The sequence below is a fragment of the Moschus berezovskii genome, chromosome 20 (assembly GCF_049115385.1).
Source record: "Moschus berezovskii isolate FMDL1 chromosome 20, NW_MosBer_1.0, whole genome shotgun sequence".
NCBI lineage: Eukaryota > Metazoa > Chordata > Mammalia > Artiodactyla > Moschidae > Moschus > Moschus berezovskii.
Window position 1 is genome coordinate 29,718,878 of NC_142479.1, and position 27,508 is coordinate 29,746,385.

Below are 27,508 nucleotides of genomic sequence, written 5' to 3' on the forward strand. Positions count from 1 at the left end.
GCAGTCTATACACAGTTGTTTGTTTTGGTTCGGTACAAACAGAATAAAAAGTCGTTGCTTTGATGGTCAGGCAAACACCCAATTCGGAAGAGGAGGCAAGGTGATGCCCAGCGGGTGTGTTAGGAGCCCCGGTGGCTGGTGGAGCGCCTGGCTTGGCAGCCCTCTCCCAGGAGGCAGAGAGCACAGCTTTAGGTAGTGTAAGCCTTTTTCCTTTTATTTAGAATAACCTTTTTTTTTTTCTTTTTTTTTTTTTTTTAAGCAATTTCCCCACTCCCAAGTCGGGCCAGTAAAGATTACATGAAAACTGGCACACCTATCGGCTGGAATACAGATGCACCAAATGAGGATTTAAAAACTTTCCGAGCGAAAAGTAGAACAGAAAGAAAAAAGAATCTCCTAGCATTTTCCCCAAAGGTTTCACTCTCCCGCCACACACACTCTCCAAAGGACCGCTACAGATCCAACTCTGCAAGAGAAGACAGAGCAGTGTCAATCGGGGAAGCCGCCCGCGAAGCCACCGGGAGGCGTTCAGTCTCAGCAGGCAGAAGACAGCACTGCCCGGGCCAGACCCAGCGCCAGCACTCACCTATGTCAGCTTCTTGGCTTTGTTGTAGAGGGAATCCACTACTTTACTCATGTTCTGAATTGTTTCCAGAGCAGCTTCATACGTTTTATCTACTGGGGGTTCATCGAAAATAATCAAGACACCCTCCCCCTGGTCCAAGATCCCTGCAGGAAACACAAGCGAACCCAGGTAAAAGCAAAGATTAGACACACAAGCACTGTAGATGCAGCCCGCTCCCTAGCTGCCTCACTTTCTCCAGAGAGGAGGGGCAACAGAAGTCACCTTCCTGTTCCATTTGTGAGTGTTTATTATATGCTCTCATCACAGGGATGAGGGGGGCAAGGATCCCAGGGCACCACCAAGGGAAACAACGGAGCATCATCGTCCAGCATCAACAAGAACATGATGCCTCTTCACCACTTCATCACCTCCACCAGCCCCCTCGCCTGTATGGCTGCTACTCACCATGAAATTTCTTGTCAAGAATCATCTGTGATAATTTCCTTTCCACGTCGGCCTAAAATCAAAGCACATGATTAAGGGGATCAGCCATCTACTGACAGCAAAGTGACACAAAAGTCTTGTATAAAAGGGTCCTAGGGCAAATGGCTTGAAACAGCAACACTGGAGCTCCACTCTGAGCCCACGGCCCCCAGTCCCCACTGAGCAGCAGGTTGGGAAGCTTTGCAATAAGGCCTGGTAGGTGTCAACGGCAGCCCCTCCACACGCGCCCTTCCCCATCCCTACCCTCCAGACAAGCTCAGGACTCCTTACCTTGGAGAGTTTGATGAGGCTAGATATGTGTTCAATCTAAAAGGGAAAGTAAAAAGATACCAACACGGAAAGTTTTACTTTTGACTCTAATACTGGGATGAGGGTAGTGCTCTATCTTGGATCCCGGCTGAATGTCAGGGCCAGATCCTCTTTAGCCATGCCTGGTCCATCTGCCTACCCTGAGTCATTACAACGATCACACTCCTGTCCCACATGCTCAGAGACAGCATTTACCACATGCACGGTGACTGCAAGAGCAGGGAGGAGACTGTACCAAAAACAAGCAGGGGCAACGGCACCAGCCTCCACCCCACAGCATCCCTCTCCTCAGCTCTTGTTCCCTGTCATAAAAATCCCAAGCCCTTAGGGGGTCTCCTGCCTACCCCCAGGCACACCCTTGGTAGCGAGTTCCCATCTGGATGGGTGTGGGAAGGGAGGGGGTGACAGTGAGGAAGCCGAGCCAGAAACCCCCTCCCAGCAAAGAACTGGAGTCCCCAGGAGGTTCTTACCTGTACTCGGGAAAAGGGCTCGATGACTCGGATCAGGTTCTGTTCCAGTAAGTTATCATATAACTTGGCCAAGTGTGTGCTGATGATGGGGTCGTCCCGGAGCTCCGCCCGGTAGTCTGTCAGGGCCTGCCAAGAGAGCAGAGATGGGCACAGAGAAGGACTGAAAGTCACGCTGCTTGCAGCTTCCTAAGGAGTGTGCTGGCCCCTGTAATTACATGCTTGACAAAAGAGGTCTGGAGGGTTTGGAGAAATGAAGGAACTGCCATGAAGGCAGAAGACAAGGAACACAAAGAAATGAAAGATGGAGCCTACCCTAGGCACCATGTTTCTGTGAAAGCCTCACACTGACCACTCAAACCATGAAAGCCCCACGAGCAGCTCGGCTTACAAGCCAAATTCACTGCACAAGCAGTTCTCAATATGTGTTTCACAGAACAAATACAGCCTCCAAAGCAGTGGGAGCAGGGGAATTCTGATGCTAAATAATGGGAAATGCTGAATTCCACAGTTAGCTCTTGGAGTTTTATAAGGAATATCACCACAACATAGCTGCAGGTACCAGAAATCAAAGTCCCTTTCTAATTTTGTTAGCCCTAGTGTTTCCCAAATATGTGATCACGGTCCTTCTTTTCAATCCCTGCTAGAAATGTTCCATCCAAATTTGGGGATAAAATAATCTGAACTCTTTGTTTATTCATGTATGTGATCTATTTATCTTTAGTAATATTCTTCAGTATCCCACCTCATTTCAGCTGTGCTATAAAGTGTTAAGGGAAGCAAGCAAATCAAGCCAAGTAAGGAAATGAAATTGACAAGAAATCTCAAGGAAGATGATGAACCTTGGGGACAGTCAGAGAGCTACAATGTCTAGTTTCTATTTTTCTTCCTGGATCTAGGTCTGTTTTTATTAAGTTGGTCTCTATACTCAGATGAACAGGAAGGAGACTCAGAAAAGTATAAGTCTCACCCTACTGCTTAGACAGGTTTTTCTCCCTTTCCAAACCTTCGCAAACATTGAGTGAAAGGCACAGGAGGCTAAGTAAGCCTAGAACTTCATCCTAAGAAAGAGTCTTTCAGCCCAGATGCACACATCAAAACCCATGTCCACAGAGGAGAGGCAAACCTGGCATTTCTGGAGCTGAAGGAACATCTAAGACCATGTCGCGTGGTACCTGTGTCAGACTCTGACGCAAGTTAGCTGTAACTCAGGCATTCTCTTTAAATCCCAGCTTCCCCAAGCATAAAATGTAGGTAATAGGTTTGTTGTGAAAACTCAAGTGCAAGAAGGATGACAAAACTTTGAAACTGAAATGTACTGTAAATAAATGAGATCTCACAACTCAAGTTTAGGTACAAAAGTGCTTAACTACTTCTTGGGGGTGGGGAGAAGAGTTGTTCATTTTGGGCTCCTTAATGTTTACCTGTTTATTTTAGCTGCACTGGGTCTTCGTTATGGCACAGATCTAGTTCCCTGACCAGGGATGGAACCTGGGCCCCCTGGACTCCCTGCATTGGGAGTCTTGGCCACTGGACCACCAAGGAAGTCTCTACTTCTTGGTTTTGATACTGTACTATATTTAAGATGTAACCATTGGGGAAAACTGGGTGAATGGGACATGAGATCACCCTGTAGTATCTTTACAACTTCTTGTGAAACTGTAAGGGTTTAAAGATGAAAAAACATTTTAAGTACTTAAATGCCCCTCCCCTCCACCTGGTTCCCTACCAACCCAATACCATGCTTACCTTTTCAAAATCTGCCAGTGATCTGTTCTTGCTCGCCTGAGCCACACATTTTAATGCTTCTGTCTAAGAATAAAGAGAAAAATAGTGACAGTGATCTATTCCACACACTCACATCCACACAACTCCTGGCTGTAAGGAAGAACCTGCCCATGATTTTTCTTCTCCAGAGGCCTGGGAAGAAAAGCCAGAGGAATGGAGTACCACTGTGTGCCAGTTTCCCTCCAAAAGCAGAAGTGATGTGAAGATATTAGGAAGTACAAAGTTTTCCCAAAAGAGAGGCTTTGATAAAGCATTCTCCAAAGATGAGAAGCTAAAAGGGAAAATGGCCAGAGAGGTGTGAATTCTTTCCCCCTCCTCCAAGACTCCCTACCCCTACCTACACCCCCAGATGCCTTCCTGCCCTGAGACTTGATCACACCTTGTGCTTTATGAAAACTCACTCTGCTGGGTTTGGTGCAGGACATAAGCCAAGATTTACTTTCATTAGGATTGAGGCATCAAAACTCTACACATTACACTGAATGTTAAAACCCGAGTGATGAACGTATAGTCAGAGGTTGAGGGGCAACCTCTAATCTGGTTATACAAGACACCTGACCAAGCTAGGAAGTCTGCACTCGGCAAGAAATCGACAACATTCATCATCTGAGAGGTGGGTCTGACTCCTGCTTGAAAGCTGTCATCAAAGTACAAAGAACAAGAAGGAACTCCTCTGGTACCAGCCTCTGTACTTAAGGAAGGTAGTGTCTTCTACAACAGACTTTAAAAATGATGCAAAACTCATTAGTAGAGTCTGTTTTCAGCATCTGTCCTACAGACTGAAAAATGATGAGAATAGCCTGAAATTCAGAGCCAGATAACCCAGCTCAAAGTCTGACTTCACCAGTACTAGTTACCTGCCCTTGTGTTCTGGACACTTGACCTCTCTTGGCCCACCTCCTTAACTCTAATTCTAGATATGACAGTGAGTCTATGGTAATAACCAATATCCTTTTGGTCAAAACGAGGAGCTGATCTGAAACAACTTCTGATGAAAAGTCAATTAGGACTATTTGCATAGATGGAAGAGATCATCTGCAGTGGACATTCCGTCAAAGATACAGTGAGATGGCCAATGTTTCTGTTGTTTAGAGACAACTGCACTCAAAACCTAGAAAGATTACTTTTACTTCCTAGTGATAATCAACCAAAATACAAATAAGTGATGATGCACACATCTGAGACATCACCTTTACACAGAGCACTCTTACCCACTCAGGCATAAAAGGCATCTCACACAGGGCTACCAACCACCAAAGATCTCTTCGTGACCACACCCAAACTCAGGAAATGAGTGGGAAGGTATGGATGTGAGAAGCCCTCAAGTGAGCCATCAATCCTAGTTTCTGCACCAGGTAATCCAACCTCTCTGAAGGACATGTGCACCAGACCTTACCTGGCTCCACTGTCTTGGAGAATATTATTCCATACATTAAATTTTCAACCCAAGCTCATAGGAGATATACTTTCTGATTGAAGCCAAATGCAACCTAACCCACTAAAAATGCTATAGTTCAATTCTGAGTTACGTCCCTCAAACCACCTGATAGCCACAAGAGCACCAAACACAGACTTTTCAGGCCCAGAACTAACAGTACAGGAATTATATTAAAAGAGCTTGATGAACATAAGCGGGGGAGGGCAGAATGAAAAGTAGAATGGTGACCTGAAGAGCACAGCATCAGTGAACACCGTGACTGACCACACACTGCCTCAGAGTGAGCAGAGATCAAAATTGCAGTCAAGGCATTCCCTACCTGCCTCCCTGCATACCGAAGTGCAAGCTTCCCGCTCACCAAAGCCTGGACATCTTCTGGGCTAGAAAAAAAAGACAGACTTGGTCAATTGCTCTAGGATGCTATATTTCTAGTATATGTTTAGGCAAATTTCTTCTTCTGTGAAAAGCCTCCGCCCACAGAGGTAATCAGCCCCCACCCCTAAATTCATATGCCTCTCACACCACAGGAGCTAGGCTTTCTCCCCTCTGGGCTCACTGCTGAAAAGCAGAAAAACTCAACTTAAAAAAGCAAGCCACAGTGGGACTTCTCTGGCAGTCGGATAATTAGGACTTGGAGTACTAATTTCACTGCTATGGCCCCACGTTCAACTCCTGGTTGGGAAAATATCCCACAAGCTGCACAGTGTGGCCAAAAAAAAAAAGCTATGCAAAATGACTTTATAGATCAAATCTCAGTATAACAGATCTTTTAAAAACACAAGCTCTGTTTAATCCCAAGATCCAAAAAAGACTCCCAGTCAGTATCTCATGTATTCCCAAAAAAGAAATGTGGAAACATTCTGTAGAGTTCTTTATAAAACATCGAGCCATGGAGCTGTCTGCGCTTGCCGCTGTCGCCCTTTACAAACCTTTCCCTACCCTCTCCTTTAGCCCCCATCCCGGGAGGCCCGGTGGCTGGTGCTGGTCCATAAGCCATTTCCTGGCCCTCTGTCCAGTGTTCAGCAACTCTCTGGACAGAACCGTAGGGTGAGGAGAACACTCAGAGGGGCTGGCAAGGGTATTTCTCAAATCTGTCTCCCCAGTTCCAAAAGACTAGGAAGGAAGAGTGCTTTAGATTAGCTTTGATCCTCTCACTCCACCTTAAGCACCCCACGAGGTGGCAGCCACTGCCTCTGTAACTGGCCAATCTCCCTGCCCAAGCTATCCTGACATGGCAGAAAATTTCAGACCAAGGACCTGAGTGCTCATACCCCCAAGTTAACATGCACCTACGTGTTAAGCATGATTTTGCACAGCAACATATACTTCAGAGACGTGATGGCCTTGGGGCTATCGATGGAGTCATAACCCTCGAAAGCCTCATAGAAATATGAGTATGCAGTTTTCCAATCCTTCTCCTCTGCTGCATGGATAATACCTGGGCATTGAAAAGAAAAGGGTAAGAACCATATGAAGTAACAAAACCATAAAATATCACAGCTGGAAAGGGCCTCAAAAATCTATCCCAACCTCATCTACTTATTGATGTGGTCAGGGAAGAATAAAAGACCTGCCCTAAGTCACTGCCATCTAGTGGCAAAGCTGAGATGTTCTAGAACCCAGGTCTTTAAACTCCCAGTTCAATCATCTACCAATACTGATCCTAAACGAGTTAGAGACCCACCTAAAGGAGATTCTAGAAACCACACACGGTCCTCATGCGTCTCATCACCATAGCAGTCCCACTACCCTCTCACTAGACAAGGCCATGTTCACTCTCCATGACATTATCTTCACAGGTCAGAAAGGTGACCCAAACATCTCTCCCTGGTCTGCCCAAATATCTAGTTTTAATAACATCAACCATTTCTTTCTGATAACTTTTCTAAGCTTGACATTTTTATATGTAAGCAGCTTTCATGAGAGAGAAAAAAAAAATCCAACCTCTTATATAGTCTCATTCCAGATACTGGTCATTTACAATTTTATAGATGTACTTTTGCTATGATGCAGTCAATACATGAATTTCACAAAATGCCAAATTCATGAACTTAACTGTACACAGTTAAGCAATATTTCTTTAGGTTAATATGCTACATACTTTATCTAACCAATTCTCTGATGTTTAGAAGCTGGGTTGCTCCCAAAAAGCCTAACTTTGACTGAACCTGCAGTTATTACCAACCTATGCTATCACTTGGGATGACATGAAAAATAGTCCTTTCTAGCGTGAAAGGCATCTGAGCCTAAGACTCTCTATATCAATTCTAACCCTGCCTCAGCCCCATCCATGTGTCTACCTCAGGACTTCCCAACTTTTTCACAGCAAGGTACAGAAGAAAGTTCTCAGTATTCTGGAGTAAAAGGATGAAACTGCTCATACATGACCCCAGGGGATCCATGTTTCAGACCCACCTGTCATATTCCTGTGTGCCTGGACACCAGTTGGGAACTTCTACTTGATAACCACTACTGAGTGGTATGTGCCATACCCAGGGCTTTTACTTTACCCAGAAAGCCTCCTGTTTAGCAGCCACAGGAATCAGGCCCTTATACTTAACTGTAGAGGCCTGGGGGCTTCCCTGGTGGCTCAGACAGTAAAGAATCTGCTTGCAATGAGGGAGACCTGGGTTCAGTCCCTTGGTTGGGAAGATCCCGTGGAGGAGGGCATGGCAACCCACTCCAGTATTCTTGCCTGGAGAATCCCCATGGACAGATGAGCCTGGCTAGAAACAGTCCATGGGGTTGCAAAGAGTCAGATAAGACTGAGCAACTAAGCACACAGAGGCCTGGAGAAAACCCACCCTCCTCTGTAGCCAAGGAGACTTCCCTCAAAAATATCCAACAAACTATTATTAACACTGCCAAATTCAATGAGACAAATCCCCATTTTTCCTTTCCTCCCCGTCCAAAGCTAGAATAGACCAGACGAAAAATAAGACTGGTATTTAAAAAAATAAAAGTAAAATAAGGTCCAAGAACTGGTATACTGCATTCTCAAACACATTAGCAAATGTAGACCACATGAGGACTATAACCATCGCAACTGGCATAGGACATTATTTAAAAAAAAAAAAACTAGCCTGTTATTCATTCAACACCAATATTAACAAGGGCCCACCATTTGCCAAGCACTGATATAGCTGTTGTAGAGGAAATACGAATAAGGTCCTGAAGCAGCTCACAGTCTCACAGCAGTCATCAAAACAGACAGAAGGAGATTAGTATTGTAATACATACCAAAGAATATACATCCCACAGGGAAGTTCAAAGTGAAGAAGGCACTCATGAGGGTTTATAAAGGAGACATGCAAGCTGGATCTAGAAGGATGCATAGGACTTTGTCAAGGGGACAAGATGGAAAGGGGAATTCCAAGCAGAGAATACACAAGAGCAGGAACACAGGAAGTCATCTGGTGACTAGGACTGAAACCAGAGATAAGCGTGAAAAGAGTGCCTTCCTTTAGAATGCACTGTTAAAGAGGATAATGCAGAGTCACTGGATTTACATGATCAGATTTATGTTTCCAAAAAAATGAGACCAGTAAGCAAGATGAATTGGGAAGTGATAGGGACATTTAGAGCAGTGAAAAGACCATGCCAGTTCCAATGGCATTCATGAGAGCAGTGACTATAGAGATGGAAAAGAAAAGGCAGATGTGGAGACAGACTCAACCTCATCTGGTGACTGACTGGATATGAAGGGTGAAGAAGAGGAACGGAATCCAAATCACTCCAAAGATAACAGCTTGAACACCTGAGTCAGCCATTATACCACTAATGAAAATAGGAAATGTAGAAAAGAACAGTTTGAGGGGAAGAGTTAGATAATAATTTTGGTTTTTGATACGTTGAGATTCAGATCTACAGAACATTTAGGTATGGAATTCAGGACAGAGAAGCTACCTGAAATCTAAGTGAGGAGACAATTTGTGTGTTACACAGCAACTAAAGCCACGGGACAGAATGAGATGAGGTGGGAAAAAGGGAGACCAGGAAGAGAAAAGGACCAAGAAAACAACACTGAGGGACACCCACACTTGAAAGGCAACAGAGGGAAGAGTGACTTTCAGAGGGAAGGATAATCAGTCAAGGGAGGAGAGCCTAGAAGACACTGCTGTCAAAGAAGGCTCGAGTGTTCAACAGTGTCCAATCTCCACAAAAGTCAGAGATTACAGGGGATTAACTGTCTTGCAAGGAATCAAGACACCAAAGTAATGATATTCTTCCAGCTTTTCCAACAAGCTTGACAGAAAAGGAGAAGACAGCAATTTTAAAAGGACAAAGGACTGTGATTTTTCAGCTAGGGTAGTTCAAAGACTGGGAGGAAGATCCATGTGGAGACGAAAAATTGGACTTGGATTTGGAAAACTGAAAACTTTTATAAAGGCAGGTAGCAGGATCACACTTGATAATGGGTTAAAACAGATAGTGATACAAATTCTAGGGAGGAAAGAGAAATAAAGTGCATATAAAAATGGCCTCTGTCTGCTCTGAGAAATATGATGCAAGTTCATCTCCTGACCATGAAGAAAGAGCATAATGAAGAGCAGTGGCTTAAAGGAAGTGCCAATTTTGGTCAAAGCAAGGTCCTGTGACAAGAGTTTACATTCATCATCTCAGTTACTCCTCACCACCATCCTGTAAGGAGGTGCAATTATCATCACCAGCTTTCAGATGAAAGAGAGAGAAATTAAGTAACTTGCCCAATCACACAGCTAGAAATTCGCAAAACTAAAATTTCAACCTAGAAAAGTCATTTTCTAGAGCTTCTGCTCTTCACCTGAATGACAAAACATGCCAATTGACATACAATACCTGAGAGGCAAGCATGGCAGCTGCTATCTCCCTCTTACAGTTTTACGTGAAAACAAAGATTGCAAAGAGGTAACACCAGGGCTTAAACTAGTCCTCTGCCTCCAATCCCAACACCTCTTCAATAATGATAATAAATCATAACTAATAAAAGCTGCTGACTACAAGTATCCTACTGCCAATCCACGGCCTCCCAGCCCAATTCCCACACTCCATTAAGAAGGTAATTCACTACACTCTCCTGCAGGGGTGGGGGTGGGGGAAAGTCTAGACTTTTTTAGAAAAGTCTAGCATGCTCTACAAAGGTCTCCAACTGTCAAGAGACTTGGGTTAGTCCAGTCCTGGAAAGAAGTGGGACCATCCTGAGTAACTGACAAATATGGAAGAGAAGGAAGAGTTTTTTAAAACCTAAGAGAGACCTCTCTAGGATGCTGGTGCCAACAATCAGGCTGCCTGTTCAACCCCAGATACGCAAGTTCTTAATATAATTGAGGCAGTTCATAGCCAGTGACGAGGAGGTGGGCAGCTAGTTAGAGGGGAAACCTTCCAACTGGTTTCCCTGAGGAGCCTGAGCCAAAACAGCCAATTCTATTCTTCAGCCCCAACTCCCCATTCTTTCCACCTGTGAGGTAAGACGAGCTTTAAGAAAACATCACATGAGTTTCTAATGGTGTTACCTGACTGCATATCCAAGGTGGCTTGCAATTTAGGGGGGCAGTAAATGGCATTTGCTGTGGTTCGAGCAGAGGTTAAGGCAGCTCGGGCTTTTGGCAGGTTGCTCAGGGCATGGTAGGTTTTGCTTTCTAAAAGCTGTACTTCCACCAAAAGGGCTTTGTCATCCATCTTTTTCAATTCCCGAAGCAACTGAGAACCTAGAGAAAGAAAACACAGATACCTCTTTGTTAGCTATAATCCTAATACTTTAACACTGTACTATTTCCCTCTCTCACCCTTATAAGAACAGTCAGGATAAAGAAACCTGCCTGAACTCAAAAAGAGGTTATCTATTCACAAGATTAAAATTTTCTGCTAAGGTATTGTCTTCCAAAAGAGAAACACAGATCTCTTTGAAACCTTTCTGCATACAAAAGACATTACAGCCAAGAATGCTATGAGCTTACTCCTAAGATTCAAATAAAGTGGGAATCCCCACCCAGAAAATGCTGAAATTACTTATCCAGTTCAGACAGGCACTTGATCTCACTGTATTCCTGTCCAATAATCTTAAGACTGCATAAGAAACATGAGGTACTAGGGTTGGTGGGGAAAGCAGAGAGATTATAACATTCCCCAAATACTCCTTCTTCCCCGGGCTCAACATCATTAATTTAGTCATAAGGGAAATATAAATCAAAACCAAAATGAGATACTACTTCACACCCACTAAGATGGCTAAAGTTAAAAACACTGACAATATCAACAAGTGTTGGTGAGGATGTGGAGAAACTGGAACTCTCCTCATACACTGCTGGTGAGAATGAAAAATGGTATGGCCACTTTAAAAAGCAGTTTGGCTGTTCCTCAAAAGCTAAAGAGAGTCACTATATACCAGGAATTCTACTCCTGGGTATATACCCGAAAGAAAACCATGTCCACATAAAACCTGTTTATTGCAGTATTCATAATAGCCAAAAAGTGGAAATAATCTCAGTGTCCATCAACTTGATGAAGGGATAATATGGTACAATGGAGTATTATTTAGCAATAAAAAGGAATGAAGCATTGCTATATGCTACAACATAGATGAACGCTGAAAACATGCTAGAGAAAGAAGCCAGTCACAAAGACCATACACTGTGTGATTCCATTATGTGCAATGTCCAGAATAGGCAAATCTGCAGAGGCAAAAACTAACTAGTGATTGCCTTGGGATGATGGGCACATGAATGGGGGGATGGGGGATGAATGGGGGATTAACAGGAAGTGACAACTGATGGATACAAGGTTACTTTCTAAGGTGATGAAAAATGTTCTGAAATCAGATAGTGGTGACAGTATCACAACTTTGTGAACAGACTAAAAAATCACTGGCTGCACACTTTTAAAGGGTGGATTTTATGGCCTGTGAATTATATCTCTATTAAAGCAGTTCATTGTTTTTTTTTTAATGCTACTTGTTAGAACCATATGAAAATAGCACTTCTGCAGGATAAGAATTACATACTGGCAATTCTTAAACTTAACAGATCATGAAAGTCATGTTCTTCCACCTGGAGAAAATAGTCCAGCTATATCCATTAATTTTTTAAAAAGCAGCAAGCAAAGATTTTAGGGTGTTTAAAGGTCAAAATAAGCCTTTAGTTGACCCACTTTAGGTTTCCTGTATGTATTTACATCCAGTTAATTTTTTTATTTTTAAAATTGATTTTAATAATTATAAACAGATATAGTAAATGTAATGGTCAATAAATACTTGCAGTTTCACCCTTTTGTTCTCTAATGTTGACAGAGTTTCTTAGAACTTCTAAATGCCATTTTTCCATGACAGATTCAGTAACTGTAAGCCACTTTAAATCTTCTAAGATAGAGGCAGAATATAAATTATTAATACATTACAAATAAGAGCACCCAGGATCAGAATACATTCATTTAGCAAGCTAAGATGGAGGAGGAAATGGCAACCTGCTCCAGTATTCTTGCCTTGAAAATTCGATGGACAGATGAGCCTGGTGGGCTACAGTCCATGGGGTCACAAAGAATCAGATATGACTGAGCACGTGCGCGCGCACACACACACATACACAGAGCCAGCCAAGACACTTTACTAGCTTCCACCAGCTTACTTACCCAAATGCAATGCTTCCTGGTACCTCTTGGTATCAAAGTACAAAGACACCAGTCTTGCCTAGGAAAGAGAAAAGGCATTGACTGACGGAAAGGGGAGAAAAAAAGCCAAAGAAAGAAATCAAAGATTGACAGTCACAGAACTGTCACTGCTGAATATTCAAGTCCTGATGATAGCATCAAATTCAGCCTAAAAAAAATCATCTAGCCCATGATATTATCTCCTATTATAGCCAGTGACTAAACCATGTTGCTGCTTACTTTTCTGAGCCAAGCAGCAGGTCTGTATCAAAGCTTCAACCAAAGCAATTCTCCTGAGCAGGTCTACTACCCGTCATTTTGGGTGCACGGATAATACAAAGCTGCTGAAAATACTTTTGATCAGGATGGTGTTACTTATACTCAGTCTGTCAAACGTCTAGAGACCTGAGATCAGTACTAACACAGGCACATACCTCCAAAGCTTGGCGTAAGAAAGTTCTCTTCTCTGATTTGGCCCATTCGATGCACTCTAAACACAACTCGACCTGCAACAGGGAGAGACAGTATATGCAACATTATGTCCTCACGTTCTTCCCACAAGCCTTGCTCAGGAGAACAGCTTTCATTTCCTCCTTATGCATTACTATCCATGTTTACTGTCTCAGGAGCATGCCTTGATCATAGTATCTCAATATGTATGCTGCTGCTGCTGCTGCTAAGTTGCTTCAGTCGTGTCCAACTCTGGCGACCCCAAAGACGGCAGCCCACCAGGCTCCCCCGTCCCTGGGATTCTCCAGGCAAGAACACTGGAGTGGGTTGCCATTTCCTTCTCCAATGCGTGAAAGTGAAGTCGCTCAGTCGTGTCTGACTTTTCGTGACCCCATGGACTGCAGCCTACCAGGCTCCTCCAACCATAGAATTTTCCAGGTAGGAGTACTGGAGTGGGTTGCCATTGCCGTCTCCGCTCAATATGTATAGCATACTGGAAAATCAACTTGGCTTTTTACACACCGAGTATATTTGTGCTTAGACTGTGTTCCTTTGGAAAAGAGCTTTGTCTTCAAGATCCCTCATCTACCTTCCCAGGAGGGACCCAGACTACACATGCAGTCCTGGAATGTAGAGTTAGTTCTATAATGGCTGAGACATTTTTAAAGCAGAAATTTCTCCCTGAATAGTAACAGTAATGTGTTCATATGAATATATCAGTCATACAGGGGAGAAATTCTCAGTCTAGGCACAAGTGTTTTACTCTTCCAACAGTTGGTTTTAAGATTCAAAAGGCCCACCTGACTCTTCCCTTCCAGAGTCTACAAAGCGCAAGTAACAATTCTCATCACAGTATAGCAAACTCAGTTTGCATGAAAGTGAGTAAAAAGAAAATTAGCCTAACACTTAAAGGGGCTTTTTAAACTTTCTATAAAAGAACTGAACTCCCAGTTCTACCTGCTACCCAAGCAGTAATGTCCCATGCAAAGTAACTAACTTAAGTGTTCATGCCAGGTGGTCTACATGCCATCAGGTATCCTTGCCACAGGAGCTCTGACAAGTACATATTAAATGCTGCAGATCACCTATCACTTCTGTTACTGCAAGTTTATATTAAGATTCATAATCAGAGCATAAGATAAAAAGAAACTAAGCTTTCAAGAAAACTAACTGATAAAATAAAGCTCAGTAGATAAATGAATGCCTTTACATGGTATTTGGAAGATTCATCAGCAAGTCAATGAAAACTTTATAACTCACCCTAGGGGGCCCCCTAGTGGCTACTTAATCCCCAACTCTAAACTCAACTACCCTCATGAATTCTACAAAACCTGAAATAAAAGCAGGCCAATCACAATTTCAGTTTTGAGTTATGTTCTAAAAGACCAAAATCAAAGTAAGATTTCTGTTCAGACATGAATGGAACTGAAAATATTTTGCTGAATATTTTTAGCAACAAGAATAAAAATCTTTAGTCCTCCAGGTTTTGGGGGACTAAGAAACGCTTACCAATAGTTTTACCCAGCAAGTTTAACAATGCTGAAATGAATGCTGAAGCTCCTGATTCAATAGTCTGGAATAAAAGGTTGGCCTCTCTGATGTATACCCCTAGTTAAGAAACACTGAGTTCTACCCTAGCATCTCACCTGTCCCCATTTCCCTGACAGTCCAGATGTTAAGTGACTCACCCAAAGTCATGATTAGCTGTTGGGACCAGAACTTGACCCAACCTCAACTCACATTTAGTAAATTCAGGTCAATAGAGAACTATCAGTTTTCAATTACAGGGTACATGATTTGCAACATCTAGGATTATAATCGGTAAAACCAGCACGTCAGTTCTAAGAAAAAAAATTTAAAGGCAACTCACTGCCCTTTTGTTTGAGAGGCTTTGTGCTTTGTTAATGCTAACAATGACTGATAAAGGGGATAGATGATAATACACAAGAAGTCCATGCTTCTGGAGGAAGCCCCTACTTGAGTACAAAAGCTTAAAACAGTCAAATTAGATATTAATGTTTTTAAGCTTTAAATAAATAACACTAAACCATTTTTTATATGCTTTTATTCATGAAATTCCTAAGGGGAAAAAAGTTAACTACTATTTTAAGTGTCAAATTCTCTAGCACGAACTCTTTTTCCCATGAAAATAACCATTTAATTCAACAGGATTTTTTGATGTAAGGTTTCTTAAAATGTGCTACTGTGCTTCAGTTGGATAGACTATACCAAAAAATGGCCTCCCAAAGACACTTCCTAGACATTCCTGGAAGGTAAAATCAATTCTGGAATTTCAGCTCACTCTTTGGTTAAGGATCTGGTTCAGTCTTCTTTCTCCCCTCTTCACCCTAAATCTCTACTCCCCTTCTCCTTGCAACCATCCCAATCCTCAGTCACCCACCCCACCCATACAGCCTCACTTCCTAGGCAAATAACCAGAACCTCACCTGAATCACATCAGCCTCTGGAACACAGCAAGCTGAAGACCATGCTGTAGCTCTATTTGACTTATGGTGAGTCGCCAAACACAAAAAGGCAAGGAAAATCCCCTCCCCATACTCTTCGTGTTAAACTCCCCAGCACTTCTAGATCTCTTACCGATGTCCTAAAACTGTGTATTTGCCCCAGGCCTCAACACAGTGATCCACCTATGTCTTGCTCCTCTATCCTTTCCCAATACTCAATCAAAGAATTTTAAAAGAACCTAGAATTTTCCACTCTCCCAAGTCAGAGGTCTTGAGTCACGTAGATAAATGCAGTAACGATACCCCATGGTTGTCTCAAATCAATAAACTTAAGTCTTAATTCAACAAAATATCTCCTGAGCATCTACCATGGAGAAGGCATGATCCATACACTCCTTCAACAAATACTAGTTAGGTAGCTTCTTTGGGCCAAACTACTCTAAGTGTAGAGGTTACAGCAGTGAATAGGACACAGTAATTATCCTCATGAAATTTATATTCTAAGTAGGACATGAATGTTAATAAGCAAAATAAACATGAAGAAAGCAGAAATAGGGTATTTTAGATACGGTGATAAAGGAAGGTCTCTGAGAAAATGAGATGGAAACAAAGACTTGATGTGAAGAAGAAAAAAGGCCGTGTTAAGATCAGGCTGAGAGTGAGACTTCCCTGGCAGTACAGTGGTTAAGATTTCATGCTTCCTAAATTAAAAAACAACAACAACAACAAAAAAGATTTCATGCTTCCACTGCAAGCGGCACAGGTTAGATCCCTAGTCAGGGAACTAAGATCTCGCAAGCCACACAACATGGCCAAAAAAAAATTAGATGCATAAAAATGTCCCAAAGTTAGAACAGTTTAAAGCCAGTGTTACAGCTGTAAATAAGTGAAAGAAAGAATAATATGGTAGGTGAGGTCAGAGGTAGCCATGGTTAAGAAATAGCCATGAATGAGGAATGAGAAAGGCACTGTGATACTACAAGGTATACAGGGCTTCATCTGAATGAGACTGTATCACAGGAAAGAAAATAAAGCAAATGTTCAAGTAACCATCATACAAGGCAAAATCATCAGAAATATAACATGTACAAAACACAGCGTGGCTCACTGAAGAGTCTAGATCACAGTAACGCCAGCGAGGAAAAATCTCAGAGGACATGGTACCTGACATGGAACTACAGAAGGGAAAGACACATCATGAAGACAGTACAGGCCTTGCTGGCAGTCAAGTATCCAACAGGCCGGGCATGTTTGGTACACTTCAGAGTACCAGGAGATCAGACTGTCCTGCTAAGCTGTACTATGGAGAAACATGAAACACGAGTTCTGCAGACAACAGAGAGCCACTGAAGGCTCAAGTTAGGGGTGAAGAGAAGAGGAATAAGATGTTCAGAGGGTTACTGGGTAGGATATCTCTCAAAATGGTGGTACAAGACTTTTACAGTAGTCTAAGAAATAATTAGAACTCGCTGTACATGAACAACACCTCAGAAAAAAAGAAGAAATAATTAGAACCCAAACTAGATGGCAGTTGTACATAGAGAACAAATACAAAAAGAGGTGGAGACTGGAGAAAGTTGCATTGACAGAATTTAATAAATAGTTAGATGTTGATGTTGCTATGTTGAGTTTGAGGTGCAGACAGAACCATCTGCATGGTTCATAATTTATTCCAAACCAAGCAAATAATCTATAATCCACAAAAATTACTGAAAGACCTGCTAAGTGGAGTAAGACTCTGGCTCTTGATAAAAAGCTAAACTACTAATCAAACAAAAACTAATCAAACTAAAAACAAACAAACAAAAAAGACCAACAGGTCTTACTTATTAGCACCAACAAACAAAAAAGACCAACAGGTCTTACTTAGCACCAATAGGACATTGACAATAAAAAGACACAATATGTAAGAGTGTTTCCTTTCACCCCAGGATAAGGAAGAAAAGCCTCTAGTTGACAAGAAAGTAATGTACAATGAAGAATAGCAACGTAAACACACAGTTAAAAGCAGGGCCTAACTAGACATGGAACCACAGACAAAGGCCAGCGAATCCCACAAGCCAATCACAGGAGAGCACCAAATTATGATTTGGATAATTTGGATACAGGAGGAGGAGAACTGACCATCAAACAAATGCAGTTCTATCCACTGAGCCAGCGCAGTTACACGAGAGACAAATTACAAGAGTTCAGTCAAAGAAACAGCTTGGATAATTTTTTCTGCCTAAAATGTTCCAAGTAACATTTATCAGTCTGTTTCAAGCTAACATTTATTGGTCAGCTCATTCTAAGGCATCCTAATTCAAATAAAAAATGTGGCATCACTTTTTCATGAGCACAAATACAATTTTTATTTTTTAAGTTAGGGTTACACAAGAGTAACACCTCTTTAAAACACCACCTTTTCTTTTAAATTATTCAAAAAAATAATTCTAATGCTTTGGTTCAAAAGGCAGCCATCTACATATCTATTTTTGATCTACCATCATGAAACACAGCGAAAAACAAATGAACTTGAAGACTTCTCTACAAATGAATTTTCTACAATGAAGTTAATTTATGGTGTTTAAACTAGGCTTCAAAGAATCATTAAGGAAAGAAACCAGATTTTACAAACGACATGATTTCAAAGTAAGACCCATAAGTGTTAGGTTTCTGAAGTTCCCCATTGTTTATTCAATATGCCACTAAGCCCCTTCATATCTTTTACACCCACAGAGGCCATGGCAAATAATGAGACTACCTACAAATTCTACCCCTGCCTTTATACCACTTGACATTTCATATATTTGTTCATTATCTGCCTTCCTCATTAAAATATAATCCCCACCAGAGCAGTAACTGTGCACTGTTACAAACGAATCCCTAGCACCTGTAACAGTGCCTAACGCAGCACACGTTCAGTGACTGCTGAGCAATACAGAAAAGACGACTATTTCTTCCTACAAACAGTCTCAAGCAACCACCATACACCTGCTTGAATCTACCACTTTTTACAGAATGAGTTTTAACTTTGGTAGCATCTCCTTCTCCAGAATTGCAAACAAATAATTCTTTCAAAAGAACTGGAAGAGACTCAGTGATACCAAAGAGGCACTCTTCAGTACAGCTCAGGGTCTAGTCTGAACTCGTAGAGGACATGGACAGGTACACCAGTCACTTCAGTACACATGAGACGCAGACAGATAGATGCTCACTCAATGAAGGCATAAATGCATACAAGACATGCCAAGAAGGGATGCCACAAGACTTAATTAGTGCTCACTAGGAGCTCTGTGACACAGAGGTACCACAGACAGAAAACATTACAAAGGCGTGGCAATACAATACCTCAAAGACAAGAATCAGTTTGTGACCCTGATGTAATGAGGATTCCAGGGACCACTGACAATCTCCACTTACAAAGCAAAGCATGGAACAGACCCAAAGTATCAAATGCCCTGCAACAAAGAGAAACTGACATGATAAGTCCTGCACTGTCCTCCCAGCCGTCCCTTACACATTACCACCACAGTGCAGGCAGGCAATTCCTTCACTGAAATAAGACTTCGCTCCAAACAAGACTTTGTCTCTTTTGTCATTCAAGTAGCTTACCTCCTGTCCTGTAGCTGCTTCCATATCAAGAAACAGATCAAGAAGAGATCGGACCAGACGAGCGGCTTTAGCCTTGCTGATGGAATTCAAGAAGGGCCGCACATACTTCAGGAGTCCTCCAAGCTCTGTGGAAGGCAATTGTGACAAGAGAAAGTACCCATCAATATTAGGGACAAAATACCCATTAAAAGATGACCCAAGATAATAAAATCAGTACTTATGTCTGGAAGCAGTCAAAAGGAAACTTAATAGGAATTTAAAGCATTCTCAGCAGGTAATAGAGTAGCAAAAAAGTTAACCGCTTATACCAAATCTGTATTCCATTCCCCACATGGCCACTGGATTACTGTGAGTTTCCTGGGAAATGCTCGAGGCTCTCTACCTCATGAGTACAGCAAAGTACTCACTCTCTCAGAAAGCAGTATTCTAGAACATGAAATATGCCATGCCTCAACCACCTTGGACAAAATCACTTCCCCACAATCAACAAATTTATCAGGTTATAGAGTTAAAAGAAATTTTTTTTCTAATTTCCAAGACTGTCTAAGTTGGAAATCTCAACAGAGATTTTCAACTTCAGGTTCCTTTTTCCCTCCCTTCCTAAAGTTATGCCCAGTTTAGTCTTTTACCAATGTAATTTGCATGGCACTCTTCTGAATCAGTTTTTCGGATGAAAGTTAGGGTGTCTGTCCCTTAAAGTTGTCCTGTACCCTTTTAAAATTCCTCATTAATCTACAAAACCTAAGTCTTAAACTATGACAAAAAAGGTGACCACCACAGAGGGGAAGAGCTTCTTGTGTGAGAAAAGAGGGTGGCACAGTAATTCTAAGGCGGCATATTCAGAAACAAGAGTGAAAATTAGAGAATATTTCAACTGACCAACTAAGGAAGTACTCCTGGAATGTAGGTTAAAATTACTTTAGTGTCACTGCCTCAAATTGTAGACTCATCCTCCTGAGAACTCGAATTCAGGGCAAGCAAACCTCCCCCTCCAGAGAATGCTAATTAGGGGTCTTGAAATCCTCATCTGCCAGCATAGTCATAGAAACCACGGGGCCGTGTCAGGTATAACAGGAACTCTATACAGAGTGGAAAAGTCCACCTTTCCCTTCATTCCCCAGTCCTGACTTGGGACTCTCACCGCCTCAGATATTTCCCACTCTATCACTCCATTCACCCCTGCACTGACTGCACATGTGCCTACAGCCAAGCCTCGCTCGTGCTGCACTGCCACCTGGAATCCACCCCTGTCACCTTGACCTACGTAGAGCTTAGATGCCCTTTCAGGTCGGCTAAAGTCCTACTGAGTCTTCCATGGCAATGCCAGGTTACACCCGTTTTTCTCCCTCAAATTCCTTGTGCACTTATGCAAACTTCAATTATATAATCATAGCTTTTTAAAAGTAGTTGAGTGCAATGTCCCTTCTTCTACAGTGTTTCCTATTATCCTGGAACAATTCTGAACAATCTCTCGTGACAGAAATGTTCAGAAAGCAGATGATTCCAATCTTGGTCAAACTCAAATGTTCTTTTCTGAAACATAAATCGATAGCCTCTTTCCACGTGGCTTCAAATATGTGAAGATAACTATCACGTGTATCTCCCTGGGCACAGCAACCCACTCCAGTATTCTTGCCTGAAGAACCCTATGGACGGAGAAGCTTGGCGGGCTACAGTCCATAGGGTCACAAAGAGTCAGACATGACTAAAGCAACTTAGCACACATGCACGTATCTCCCTAAATTTCCCTTTCTCCAAGCTAAACAGCTTTAGCTATTTCAACTGTTCCTCCAACATCCTGGTTTCTAGATTGCTTGTCACCTTAGTTGCTCTCCTCCAAATAAATTCTGGTTTGCAAATGTACCACCTGTGGTACCCAGAACTGAAAACAATGTTCCACGTAGGGTCAGACGAGTAGAGTTATGGCTCAGTTCTCCTGGTCAGACTGCCACATGTAACGCAAGAAAGCACGTTTTGCTTTTGCTGACAGCACTTTTTGTTCAGACTGAGTCCATAAGGTCTTTGTGCAGACAGGTTCCTCTGTTTTGATAAACAGTTTAAGTCTGTAACTTTTTCCTTTCTATACAATTTAGTCTTGCTGACTCTGGCAACAACCCTGAATCCTAAATCTGTTCTCTACTGTACTGAATCATCCACAGAAATAAGCACACCTTCTGCTATGGCTTTAGCCATATGCCAGATGCTGTCCAGAAGAACAAATACAGATCCCTATAACTTGATGCTAGAGACTTCCCTCCAGGTCAACAATCGATCCATTTGCCATGCCAAATGTTCAAAGACTCTGCTTACATCAGATATGTTGTTTATATCATTATTCCTAACCAGGGGTTAGCAAACTTTTTTTGTGAAGGGCCAGATAGTAAGTATTTTCAACTCTGTGGGTTATACAGTCTCAGCGGTAGCTACTCAACTCAGCCACTGTAGTGCAAAAGCAGTCATGGGTAATATGTAAACAAATGGGCATGGCTATGTTCCAACAAAACTTTATTTACAAAAACAGCTGGCAAGCCATTGTCCACTGAGCCCTGCAAATCTGATCTGATAAAAGAACTAGGGTGAGTTTTGAATAATTTTTCTTAACAAACCCACTGCTTTATATGATTAAAACCTAATCAAATAATCTGACCCAGGACTTTACTGACGATTACCAGCTTACAGTGTCTAGAATTTGTTCATTATCTTTTTGAAAAGTGGAATAATATTTGCCCCTCCTCATTTTCATTATACCTCTCCACCCTCCATGATTTTTCTCAGAATCATAGTGGCTCTATAAACATATCTGCTACAACTATTCTTTTGATATTAAAAGACAGAAATTGTCAGAGCCTACAAACTTGAACTTATTGAAAAAAAGAATCTGCTCTCTCTTCTCTCACCTACCTTGGCTTTAATTCTCTCTTTCTGGTGTTATTTCTATCTTTTTCTTAATCATTTTCCTTCCTGGAAAAGGCAGAAGTGAAACATGAGCTAAGGAATCTGCCTTTCTCTCTAGCACTTGCTAGCACGACAGTATCTTTTCCAAGTTATTCTTTTTGCTCTAACAAAAAAACAAATGACCTCTTAGTTGCCAAAAGACTCAGTTCGTTTTTCATTTTAGTCTATTACTGTTTCTTGTCCATTCTTGGTTACATTCCCTGTTTCTTTGCATTTTCACACATAATGATTTTTTAATTCTGATAGAATCATATTCACTTCTGCCTTCTTTACTTACTGAAGTTATTTGCAAATATATGACCAGAACTTCCTTTACAGAACCTCACAGAACTCAGCACCCTCCTTTAAAGAGTCTCAGGCTATGAAATCTGCAGGTCCTGAGCCGAGACATCACGTCTGATAATGAAGACCACAACTTTCAATTACAAGCATGCATCAGACAGTCTTATTCACTAATTCCCAAGTTGTCTACTGTCCAGCAGGGACCCTACCTATTTGAGCAGATTACTCAGCACAATTCCAGCCATATATGAAATGTGTAACAAAACAAAATTGAAAATTAACAGAACAGACAGATGTTCTGTTCTCAGGGAACCCCAAAGTCAAATGAAACAACACAAACCGATCAAATATTAATAGCAAAGATAGGTAAATGAATGTAGGCCCCAAACTTCCTTAGAAGTCTTTCTTAGAAAACAGTAATAAGTAACCTGGGAACGTTTCTGAAAGCTATTATGATTCACCTGTTAAAGAGTCCAGTACCCTGTACACTTCTAAACTTCTCAGGTATGGATCACAGGGAGGGGAGGGCAATGAACAAAGGGGGAGTAAAGCAGGAAAGAGTAATTTCAAGCAAAACAGTAACATTTTCAGACAAGTTTTCTGAAACACTGACTATACTACATGCGGTTTTAAATTATCCATTCTACTTGAAAAAGTAGACATCTGAATGGTTCAACAACAGAAAAATTATTTCAGGGAATTCCCTGGTGATTGTGTTCTCACTGCCAAGGGTCCAGGTTCAATCCCTGGTCAGGGAACTAAGATTTCACAAGACATGCAGCACAGCCAAAAAATTAATAATAATAATTTCACCTGGCTTTCTAATTCAGGAAAATTACTTTATTAATTATATTTCATGTGGACTAATCATTAAAACTGTTTTGCAACATTAACTGACAGGCAAAAGGAATCCATATACATGTTAAATAGAAGTCAGCATACAATGAAAAAACTACCACCTACCACTGATAACTCATAAGTGAATAACTATGGAAAGCAATACCCTTTATAACTCAAGATCATGAACTTAGTAGAACTACTGCTGCTGTTAAGTCGCTTCAGTCGTGTACGACTCTGTGCAACCGCATAGACGGCAGCCCACCAGGTTCCCCCGTCCCTGGGATTCTCCAGGCAAGAACACTGGAATGGGTTGCCATTTCCTTCTCCAATGCATGAAAGTGAAAAGTGAAAGTGAAGTCACTCAGTCGTGTACGACTCTTAGTGACCCCATGGACTGCAGTCCACTAGGCTCCTCCATCCATGGGATTTTCCAGGCAAGAGTACTGGAGTTGGGTGCCATTGCCTTCTCCAACATGAATTCAAATTTTGTTTCTCCCATACTAACTGGGTGCCCGTAAAAGTAAGATATCTAACTTTTCTGTGCTCAGTTTCCTCAAGTATAAATGGGTAATAGTATCTACCTTATCAAGTTGTTTCAAGGGTTCAGCAAGCTAAATCCCACTTGGGCTTAAAGTAACTAGTTCACAGTAAGCACTTAAAAACAGTTTTTCTTTTTAATGATATTTTAAATAAGATGCAAGATCCATATAAATACATCCTCCCAATTTCATACAACTTTACTCAACTTTCTACTGATTAAGTCTAATAATTAGTTATCACCCTTAACTGGGAAAGATCTTTGTTCTCAAGTTCAAGAATTTTTGCTAACGCATACCTATCATCCTCTTGGATAACAACATAATTTGGGAGAAAGTAATCCACAAGATCAACTATGTTTAATCCATTCTAATCAGATAAGCTCTAAATTCACTTTAAAGTTAACTAAAATCATCCATGTTAAGTTTAAGCAGGCTACTCTCTGAATACTATTGCCACTTCACTGGTCAAAGGCCTTCCTGGTCAACAGGACTCTCTCAGTCCGAAGACACGCCCATCATCAGAATATCACCTGGAGCCCGGAAAGTCAATGGTTCCATTGCAACTAGACTGGGCAACAACAGGTACAAAGTTCTAGGTACCAATGGAGAAATCTCGGTAAGGTTCTCTCCATTTAAGGTCTTACTCATTGTCTATCCGGAAAAAAGGACAGCAAATCACTCCCTTGGATACAAAACCACTGGTCATTTTGAAAGCAGGGGCCTAGGTACTCTCCACCTTAAGTACATCAGAACAGATCCATGAAAGCACCGAAGACTGCTACTGCCCACATGTAAGGGAATGCAGTGAAAATCCAAAGCAGAAACAAACCACAGGTTACTGTATCCCAACAGAAACAGGATTCTTCCTTCACCTGCAGAACAAAAGTCATCCATGAAAGAACTGAGTTTAAAGGCCTCTTAACTTCCTGATAGAAAACTAAAGCTCAACAAGTGGGCTATAAAATGGAACTTCGTTATCAATAAACTGTGTGGATGCAGTCCTATATTCCCTCACTCCAACAAAAAAAGTGAAACTTCATGCAGTATCTCAGGGAAGAAGAGAAAGCAATCCACTTGGAGCACTTACCTGCAGCTTGTCCAGTCTTGGCCAGGAGAGACCCCAGTTCCAAGATGCTCTGCTCCTTGACCTGCACTGCCTCCTCGTCATTCTCCTGAATGTCACGCTTCACTGGGAGAGGAAAATGCAAACCCTCTTAAAATTCTGACAAAAAATGAAGACTAAGGGAAATTTCACCCTCACAAGACCAAAAACAAACTCAAACAGTTAGCAAAACACAAATGTAGAAAGCTTTAAAAGAAAAAAACTCTGAACAAGAAAAAGTAAATTGATCATGCAGTACATGTCCCATGTATCTATCTCATCAGAATAGATGTTTCTCTTTGGAATTTAATGTGCCTTTTCATTCTACCACTTAGAATTTCCCTCACCCACATACACTGGCGATTTCTGTTGCTGTCACTTGACTAATGCAAAATTAAAACAAAACAAGTTCTTCACGCTTGTGGAGGAACGCCCCATGCCAGGCGCTGTTAAAATATTAAACGTATCTGTCTGCATATTTACCTGCCACAAACTAAAACCAAATGACCAAGTTACTGATAACTATAAAGTCAAAAGTCTTTCAATAAACTTTAGGCCTGTGGAGAACCTCAGCCGACGGGTGTATTAGGGATCAACAGTTCTACAAAGCCACTCAGGAAAAACAATCTTGTCACAGCTTAAGAGGGAAGCTAGTTTAAGGGACTTGGGAACTGTTTAAATAACTTTGTGCTATCGGTCCCAATTCCAACTGCTAGTAACTATTCTACCACTTGAACACTGGCCAGCCTCTTCAAGCTTGTAGTGATAAGTTTAGTAATCATCACTAGCTATCACTTGTCTTACAAAGCATCATGACTTGACAAAAACCAAAATTCTGATACTCCATGATGGAGTCTGGAAAAAGTAAGGCTGTCAACCATCATGACTCAAGCTTACTCCAACAAAGAAGCTTTCAATGAACTCTCTCCTAATACAGTGGGCAAGCAAGAAATACTCTGATTATGATGTTTACCATAACTCCCACTTTATAAAAGACAATATAGTAGGCACTACACACACAAAATAAAACCCATGCTACTCACATATAAAAATACACATTAAAAAAAAATACACACTGAGATAACTCTAGTTCTGAAACTGTAACTGACTTAAGTCAAGATCAGAACTTCAAACTGAAATACAGCCTTTATTTACCAACATCATCCATTCACTGATGCATCTTAACCCCCACTTCTTCCCTTTTTCTAGTAGCCCCAAAGATAAAGACATCAAGATCCTGTCACTGTCCTTTCTCCATGAAAGTCAGGAGTACCAAAATTCAACAGGACTAATAGTCACTTGAAAAGTCAATAGCCTGGAGGTCCCACATACACGTGCATTCTCGAACTACTTGTTGATTCAATCCGAATCTTCTCCAACTACATTAAAAACATCACTACTGCCTGTGCAGTGAAGAGCTAGCCCTATCTGAACCCTTGAACATTAAAAGCCCTCTGTGTCATCATAAATTTATTTCTGTTCACACCTGAATTCCAGCAGAAAACTGTCGGAAACGACCGGCTCAGGCTCCCACGTCAGTTCCCCCACTTGCATGCAAGGTGTAAGACAATCATACTACAGTGGTAAGACGTTTTTCTTTCATATTCTCCGGCAAAGGGCAGCCGGCAGGTTCCAAAGAGTTCGCGGAACTCCGCGGCTGACAACTAACTCTCTGAACTCTCTTCCAAACCTCTCCGGGAAAGTCTAGGAAGATTAGTCACCTCCTCGGATCGGGCGGTCCCACCCCAACATCTGGTTCTCACAACCTACACGGGGGGCGGGGGGGGTAAAGTAGCCTCTCGGCCACCTCCCCAAACCAAATGCCAACCTGAGGTATGTGCCTCCTCGGTGTCTCAAAACATACTCAGGAAGAGCCCCCTGCAAGTGGAGCTTTCCGCGGTGGGCTGGCAGAAGTAGCAGCTCCAGCGTCCGGAGGCAAGGAAACTCCAAGAGAAGAGCGAGAGCTCGCGCTTCCAACCGAGCAGGCTGCTCTGACAACAAGGGCGGGAAATGCCTGTCCAGAGCGGGTTTCTCAGGCCCTCAGCTGGAGGTTCTCAGTCCAGCTCGTGACAAAGCCCGCCAGCCGGCCGGCACCGCTCGCGGTCCCGGGCCAGCCCGCACCGGCCAGAGCGGGAGACAAGGCTGGGGAGCGACGGGGCCCCGGCTCGGCCCACTCTTCCCGCCGCGCGCCGAGCCCACCGTGAGTCAGCAGCCGGCGAGTGGACGCCGGGCTTGCCTCGGGGCTTCGCAGCGGGCTGGGGCCCCCGGAGCTCCAGGGAGCTCCGAGCGGCCTGGGGCCCCCGGCCCGGCCCCCCTCACACACACACACACAGTGAGTCAGCAGCACCGGTGCCGGCTAGCCCGGCCCCGCTGCGCCGCCACCGACCGACACAGGCCGAGCTGGACCAGCGGGGACAGAGATGGCGCGCGGCGACCTTTACCGATGGAGTGCAGGATGTCGATGGAGGCCTCCCGGTCGGTGCTGAGTAGAGACTGGGCTCTCTGGAACTCCACCACCGCCGCCGCCGCCATCTTGCCGCTCTCACACCGTCCCCGGCCGCGGCCTCCGACGCCGGAAACACACGCCCGG

The 27,508-nt window shown here is 42.5% G+C and overlaps 1 protein-coding gene across 1 annotated transcript; it reads right to left on the minus strand.

Annotated features, from left to right (window-relative positions):
• Positions 1 to 193: 193 nt before the first annotated feature.
• Positions 194 to 27,508, minus strand: PSMD11 (proteasome 26S subunit, non-ATPase 11). Its single transcript, XM_055401249.2, has 14 exons — positions 27,360 to 27,508; positions 24,904 to 25,005; positions 19,201 to 19,325; positions 13,126 to 13,197; positions 12,674 to 12,731; positions 10,564 to 10,758; positions 6,365 to 6,509; positions 5,391 to 5,451; positions 3,595 to 3,657; positions 1,849 to 1,974; positions 1,340 to 1,375; positions 1,031 to 1,082; positions 587 to 729; positions 194 to 466 (listed from the first exon to the last, which is right to left on the minus strand). The coding sequence occupies exons 1-13, from the start codon at positions 27,448 to 27,450 to the stop codon at positions 587 to 589; spliced, it is 1,269 nt and encodes a 422-aa protein (XP_055257224.1). The 5' UTR covers positions 27,451 to 27,508; the 3' UTR covers positions 194 to 466.

Coding starts and splice junctions, on each gene's coding strand:
- PSMD11 (XM_055401249.2), bottom strand. CDS start 27,450: ATGGCGGCGGCGGCGGTGGTGGAGTTCCAGAGAGCCCAGTCTCTACTC. Junction 1,975..3,594: donor CACTGGCAGATTTTGAAAAG/GTAAGCATGGTA, acceptor CTCTCTTGGCAG/GCCCTGACAGACTACCGGGC. Junction 1,376..1,848: donor AGCCCTTTTCCCGAGTACAG/GTAAGAACCTCC, acceptor TTTCCCTTTTAG/ATTGAACACATATCTAGCCT.